This window comes from Dipodomys ordii, unplaced genomic scaffold (genome assembly GCF_000151885.1).
Source record: "Dipodomys ordii isolate 6190 unplaced genomic scaffold, Dord_2.0 Scaffold165, whole genome shotgun sequence".
Lineage (NCBI taxonomy): Eukaryota > Metazoa > Chordata > Mammalia > Rodentia > Heteromyidae > Dipodomys > Dipodomys ordii.
The window spans coordinates 2708115-2715842 of record NW_012267381.1 but is presented as its reverse complement, the minus strand read 5'-3'; the positions used below and the strand labels follow the sequence as shown (position 1 = coordinate 2715842).

General features: G+C 43.5%; 1 protein-coding gene across 1 annotated transcript in view; it reads right to left on the bottom strand.

The window, feature by feature from the left end:
- Positions 1 to 3496: 3496 nt before the first annotated feature.
- LOC105998519 (leucine-rich repeat-containing protein 37B-like) overlaps positions 3497 to 7728 on the bottom strand; it is a 42202-nt gene continuing 37970 nt past the window's right edge. Inside the window, exons 14-15 of the mRNA XM_013033244.1 lie at positions 3677 to 3819; positions 3497 to 3569 (exon numbers count right to left, since the gene is read on the bottom strand). Of these exons, the coding sequence (XP_012888698.1) occupies positions 3497 to 3569; positions 3677 to 3819 (216 nt within the window). The remainder of the gene's footprint in view (positions 3570 to 3676; positions 3820 to 7728) is intronic.

Genomic DNA, 7728 nt, shown 5'->3' with positions numbered 1-7728 from the left:
AGACTTAGCTGTTTGTCTGAGTAGTCTGAAACTAACTACAGTTAAAAGCAAAATTGAGTTATAGGAAACCTATCTAATTGCTTGGTGTTGGTCATGCCATCAGTCCAATTTGATATTAGAAGTATAAAAGAGGGCTCAGTGGTAGAGCCCTTGCCTTGCATGCATGAGGCCCTGGGTTCGATTCCTCAGCACCACATAAAAAAAAAGAAAAAAAAACCAAAAGTGGCGCTGTGGCTCAAGTAGTAGAGCGCTAGCCTTGAGCTGAAGAGCTGAGGGACAGCGCGCAGGCCCAGCGTTCAGGCCCCATGACCGGACACCCCCCCCCCAAAAAAAGTATAAAAAAGGTGTTTTTTTTTTATATGCAAGTACTTTAAAAATATGTCCACGTATTCTCTGAACCTTCTTTTTTCAAAAGGCATAATTTATGGAAGTGGCACTGTGGCTCAATTGATAGAGTGCTAACCTTGAGCACAAAGCAGCTCAAAAGGACAGCACCCAGGCCCAGGCCCAGAGCTCAAGCCCCAGGACTGACAAAAAATAACAATAATTTAAACCCTCCCCTGAGTAAGGGAGGTATGGCTCAATCATTAGGGTACCAGACTAACCAAAAAGTGAGAATGCAAGCCCCAGTTCAAGCCCCAGGACCAGCACAAAAATAAATCCTTCACTCTTTGATTTGGACTTGATTTAGTGAGTGGATTCTATTCGTGTTGAATGCTAGAAGGGTTGCCATGTGCCTTTCTTAGACCAGGTTATAACAAAGTCTCTCTTTCTAGGCACCTGTTATTCTAGCTACTCAGGAGGCTGAGATCTGAAGATTATGGTTCAAAGCCAGCCTGCATAGGAAAATATATGAGACACTCATTTCTACTTAACCAAAAAGCCAGAAATGAAGCTGTAGCTCAAGTGGTAGAGCACTAGCCTTTAGCAAAAAAGGCTCAAGGACAGGGCCAAGGCCCTGAGTTCAAGCCTCATGACCCCCCCCCTCACTCGCTCACTCACACACACACACACACACAGTCTCTGTATGTGTCTCTGGAGGAGGCTAGGCATCATATTGTGAGGAGATTCAGTTAAACAGAATTTGGATGGGCTTATGTGAGGAGGACTTGAATCCTCCCACTTACAACCAGCAGGTTTTCCCAACTGTAGGAAGGAATAGGCCACCTCACAGGTGGATCCTACAGCTTCAGACAAGCCTTCAGGTGACCAAGAAAATCAAAGCTGGAATGGCTAAAACTACTAAATTACTGTTTTATAGAAATGGTGTAGAATGGACGTTTGTTGCTTTAAGCCATTGTTTGGGGGTGATGTGTTTCAGTGCATCAGATAATTGGTATACTATCTGATGCAGGGGGTGAGTCACATTGAGGACCCTAAGCTTCTCATCACAGGATATTCCTGTGCACAAAATCCCTGCCTATTATCAAATAAAGGGGACACTGGCAACAAAAACTATAAATGGAGGCTCACTGGCAGGTATTTAGTCTTCCAGGTTTTCGGGGAACATGAGTCACGCAAGACTTACCAGAACTGTGGATACTAAGGCATTTTTCTGTAGGGAGGGAGCCAGTATTGGAATACATGTTCAGACGCCCATAGTAACCGGAGCCAGTATTGGAATACATGTTCAGACGCCCATAGTAACCGTCTATGCCACTAACAGAAATGCTGCTGTTTGGAAAGATGATCTTAATAGCAAGGAAAGCCCTAACTTTCCCTTTGTGCTCATTTATTTATTTTTAGTCGGTTGTAGGGCCTGAACTCTGGGCCTGGGTACTGTCCCTCAGCTCAAGGCTAGCACTCTACCACTTGAGCCACAGCACCTCTTCTGGCTTTTTCTGCTTATGTGGTGCTGAAGAATCGAACCCAGGGCCTCATGTATGCAAGGCAAGCGCTCTACCACTGAGCCACCTTTCTAGCCCTGCTCATTGGTTCTTGCTTAGGGAACAAAGCCTCTATAAGATTATACTTTTTAGTAGTCAGTAGGTAGGATTTCCATACTTGTTCATTTTGTTTTTCTTATGAAAAACATACATATGTCACATACAAAATGACTACTGACTTCATCTTTGAACGTGGAGTGGAAGAACCCTTGCATCCTCTGAAAATTACCAGCTGGAAGCACGCAGCTATCTCTGTGTTGGGCAGGGCAGGAAGTATATAGATGTGGAGTTGGGTGGAACTGGAGAGAACTGAGCAGCACACGTGAGATTGGTGGGATTAGAGGAGGCTGAAACAGCCCTTGTGAATGGAGAGGTGGCCCCACAAATATGTTCTAGTATTAAATCCTGAAGAAGGTAAACTTGGGAAACTGTTGTCCCCGCACTTTCTCCTTACTCTATCCCTTACACCTGTAATCCTAGCTACTCGGGAGGCTGAGATCTAAGTATCTAGGTTTGAAGCCAGTCCCAGCAGGAAAGCCAAGGAGACCCTTATTTCCAATTAACCATCAAAAAGCAAAAACAAAATCCAAACAAAACTGAAGTGTAACTGTGGCTCAAGTGGTAGGTAGAACACTAACTTTGAGCAAAAAAGCTCAGGGACAGTGTCCAGGCCCTGAGTTCAAGGCCCAGCAAAAACAAACAAACCCTAAAACCCTAACCAAAAAACACAAATTTCCAGCAGCTCATCTGGGTGGAAGAACCACCTGAGTCATGACACATATTTTCTTGTGAATTTGATGGCTTGGGAAAAAAGACAATACTTACTTCCACAGTGCAACAGGATCCAGAGATCTAAAGCAGCGAATGTGGCTTAAAGATGGATGATCCCCCTGGGAAGCTCATAACAATTACTGATTCTTTTTTGATGTTTTAGAGATTGAACTCAGGGCCTACTATTTGAGCTACAACTCCAGCTCCTTTTTCCATTTATTTTTGAGGTATGGTCTTGCTTAGTGCATGGACTAGTCTAGGCTTGGATTCTATTTGTGCTTCCCTGTTTCCCTAGGCATCACAAGTGAGTACCACGTCACCCAGCAATTGGGTGAAATGGAATCTGAAAATTTTTATGCCCAACCTGGCCTTGAACCATAATCCCTTGATCTCTAGCTCCCAAGTAGCTAGGATTACAGACCTAAGCCACTCTGTGCTCAGCAGGGAAGGACTAGTTTTGATAAACCAGAAAAAATGGGATTTGGCTTAAAAATCCAGACATATTCAAGGTAAGTTTTCTGGTTCCCAGAAGCTGAGGGCAGGATGTCCTCTTTGGTGGCCACCTACACAGCCACTTCTAGAAGCCACAAAGGAGTCCAGCAGCAACCCTGCTAATCTCACCTATGCCCTTGATATGCACACATACGTATGTATTTATTTAAGTCTGAATTTCTTACCACATAGGTGGAATTAGTTAGAAAATTTCATATTTATTACTAATATTTTAATTTAATATGAAATTTTAATATTAGAAAAATAGTTAATAAGCAGTGCTGAGAGGCCAGTGTCAGAATGTAAGTTTCGGGTTGCTGAGGCAGGAAGGATTACACCGTTACTTCCTAAACTGCTTCACTCTCTTCACCTTCAGGGGCAGAATCTGTTGGGATCTCTATGATGACTTCACTTGGATTCCTGGCAGAAGAACAATATGCTAAGCATTTAGACTTCAAGGGAGCAACTGGACTTTCTCATTTCCTCCCCTTGTTAGCTAGGATTCTTAAATCATTCCCAGGCTTTACCCTTTTTTCTTCTTTAAAACCTCATCCTCATCAGAAGACTCCAGGTCATGTAGCTTCTTGGCCATGTTTTTCTTGCGTGTGGCATTGAGAGGTCTATACATATCCCTCAGCCAAAGTGGCCGCTTTAACGAAAAGAAGCCCTCCTAGGAAAGATGAGGGAAGTATATTAATTATACTTTTGCTTGCCTTTTCTGGCCATGGCACCAAGTCCTCCTCAACTTAACTTGCCTGACTTTCATTTTCTGATGAGCATCTCCTTTGCAGAAATCCAAAAAAGCTTTTTGGAAAAAACACATGCAGAATTAGTGAGTCATGCTATTTTCTGTGTCTCTCACAATGTACATCTCAAGTCTTCTTTTTCTTTTTTTGGTACTGGGGATCAAACCCAGGACGCTGCAGTTGCTAGCCAAGAGCTTTGCCACTGAGCTACATCCCAGCCAACATCTCAGGTATTATTGAGAGAAACACTTGTGCTTTGGTCCACAATCACAATGTACAAAGGGTCCCATTACTGGATGCCTGAAAACAATTCCATGTATACAGGCAGGGCTGGCAGGAGCTCTCCATGCCTGTCCCAAAGTCTCTACAATGCGTCTAGGGAGAACTTTGTATGTAACCTGGCCTGCAGCAGAGCAGGATTGTCAGACCCACTTATCCTGTCAAAAACCCCTGTGCATAAACAACTGTACCACTATACTTGTCAGAAGCATTTACTCTTTCCAGAGGCTTTCACTTCAGTCCTCTTTGGACTTAGCCTTTCCTGTGCCATTTGCTGGGGTGAGGAAAGGGGGATGGGAGAGGAGAAAGGTGCCCTTGTTCTCTTAGCCACTTTATTTTACAAGTTGAATCACACCAAACTAATGTCTGAGTCAAACTTCTTGAGTTGTGTGTCATTCAGAGATTTTCTTCTCTAAAAGGCTTTCGTGATAAATGAATCATGTCTAAGGACATGATTAGCACAAGCACAAACACAAACGATCTGTGGATGTCTCTGCAGTATTTGTTGTTTTTTTTGGGGGGTGGGTCCGGTCGTGGGGCCTGAACTCTGGGCCTGGGCACTGTCCCTCAGCTCTTCAGCTCAAGGCTAGTGCTCTACCACTTGAGCTACAGCGCCACTTCTGGCTTTTTTCTTTTTGCTTATGTGGTGCTGAGGAATCGAACCCAGGGCCTCAGGCAATCAAGGCAAGCGCTCTACCACTGAGCCACCTTCCCAGCACTCTCTGCAGTATTTGTGTACTGACTTGTTATATGAAAATGTAACCACAGTCCAATCACAGAGTAATTAAGAAGGAACCTTCTCCTTCTCCTTCTCCTTCCCCCCCCTCCTCTTCCCCCTCCCCCTCCTCCTCTTCTTCTTCTGAGCCACAGCACCACTTCCAGTTTTCTGTGGTTTATTGTAGATAAGAGTCTCATGGCCTTTCCTGCTCGGGCTGGCTTTGAATCCTGATCCTCAGATCTCAGCCTACTGAGTGGCTAGGATTACAGGCTGAGCCACGGCTCCTGGCAGAACCATCTTCTTCTGACACCCATTAACAGTGTGATACTTTCTCCTTCTCCATTCCTTATCACCAAATGAAAAGGTGAACCAATGTCTAAGGTCTCAATTAACTAAAAAATTCGGAGGTTTCTGATTTTTAAAAAGTGGGGATGAGAAGGTAAACAGTAGGATGAAAATATAGTTTTCTCCAGCACTTTACAGAAAGTACTCATCTACTCTACCTTCCACCAGCTCTAAACCCTAACACTTCAGTGCTTTTCTATCCTATCTCCAAGGCTTCTAAGGAAATGTCTGGCTGAGCCTTATGTCCTTCACGAATAAAACCAGGCACGGCCCAATCCTCTCACCCTCCACTCTCCCTGAGGGACCCACGCTAGTACAGACTGCCTCTGCCGAGGAACTGCTTTTGCTGGAACCATGCAAGACTCTATGGGAAGTAAATATCCTTCTTATCATGTGTAGTTTCTTCATTATAAGGTTGGATATGGAAATGAATGAGTTCTAGGCTGTCCTCTAGTTTTTAGATCCTCATTGAAAGATTTCCAGACTCCTATGTACCTTGAGGACCCATTCTCTTCCTCTGTTGCTGTTCTGTGGGAATAAATCTGTTTTGGAAGAAAGCACAATCATGATTATCCACCATCATAACTACTGTCCAACTATCCATTATTTAAGTCTTAGCTAATATTTGTGTGTGTGTGTGTGTGTGTGCCTGCCCTAAGGCTTGAACTCAGGGCCTGGAAATTATCCCTGAACTTCTTTTACTCAAGGCTAGTGCTCTACACCACTTGAACCACAGCTCTACTTCTGGCTTTAAAAAAAAAAGTAATTAGAGATAAGTCTCACTGGTAGCTGGGTGATGGTGGCTCATGCCTATAATCCTAGCTATTCAGGAGGCTGAGATCTGAGGATCATGGTTAAAAGCCAGCCCGGGCAGGAAAGGCCATGAAACTCTTATCTACAATAAACCACCAGAAAACCAGAAGTGGTGCTATGGCTCAAGTGGCAGAGTGCTTGCCTTGAGCTGAAGAGTTGAGGGACAGCACTCAGGCCAAGTTCAAGCCCCCATGACTGACAAAAAAAAAAAAAAAAGAGTCTTTCCTGCCCCAGCTGGAACTCCAATCTTCAGATATCAGCCTCCTTCCTGATTATAGGCATGAACCACCAGCTTTGAACTAACTTTTCTTTTTTTCCTTTTTTTTGCCAGTCATGGTGCCTGAACTCTGGACCTGGGAACTGTCCCTCAGCTCTTCAGCTCAAGGCTAGTGCTCTACCACTTGAGCCACAGCACTACTTCCAGCTTTTTCTGCTTATGTGGTGCTGAGGAATCGAACCCAGGGCCTCATGTATGCAAGGCAAGCACTCCACCACTGAGCCACCTTCCCAGCCCATGAACTAACTTTTCTGAGCTCAAGTATTCTACTCTATTAATAGATCTTTGTTCCACAGTACATAAATATATATGTATGTGTGTGCATTTGTATACATGCATACATATATATAGGTGTATATATATATATATATATACATACACACACATACACACACACACACACACATACTGACACAAAAAAAGAAGGGAGAGAGATATAAGAAAGTCAAGGAGGGCTGGGAAGGTGGCTCAGTGGTGGAGCGCTTGCCTTGCATGCATGAGGCCCTGGGTTCGATTCCTCAGCACCACATAAGCAAAAAGAAAAAAGCACCACATAAGCAAAAAGCAAAAAGCCGGAAGTGGCGTTGTGGCTCAACTGGTAGAGCGCTAGCCATGAGCTGAAGAGCTGAGGGACAGCGCCCAGGCCCAGAATTCAGGCCCCAGGACCGGACCCTTCCCCAAAAAAAAGAAAGTCATAGAGAGGATGAGATTGAGTATATACATGGAGAGATATATCACAATGAACTAGGGTGCACAGCTATTTGGTGTATATATATATTAATGTTACATGAGGTAAGGCAAGCTCAAAAAGCTAAATGTGTTTACTTATATGTGAAAGCTAAACCTAAAAACATACATATTTGTCGACATGTACATATATACATATCTGTGCATATGTGTGTATGCAGATAGAACATAAATTCTAACTATGGGATTATTTAGGACAATGAGAGAGAGATGGAAAAAATGAGGATGAATAATTTTGAAGTACAGTGTTACTGTGTATGAAGATGGCATAAAGAGTCTCAGTGAAAGATGTTACTTGATAGGTGTTTGGGAGGGTAGACAATCAGAAGGCAATAGGATTAATCTGGGCAAAACAGAATTATGCACATGTCTGAAATACCATGATGAAATCCCTTGATGCAATTTTAATACTCTCTGATAAAGGAAAATGAATGGCAGGAAACAAGGCTTTGTTGGGAAAAGCACCTGCAGGAGGGGACTGTGCTAATAAGGAGGGTAAAAGAGGTTGACTATGTTAAAGTAGTTTACTTGTGTATAAGAAAATAGAACAAAAAAGCCCATTACAAAAATTGGGAGTTTTTTTTTTTGGGTCCGGTCATGGGGTCTGAACTCTGGGCCTGGGCACTGTCCCTCAGCTCTTCAGCTCAAGGCTAG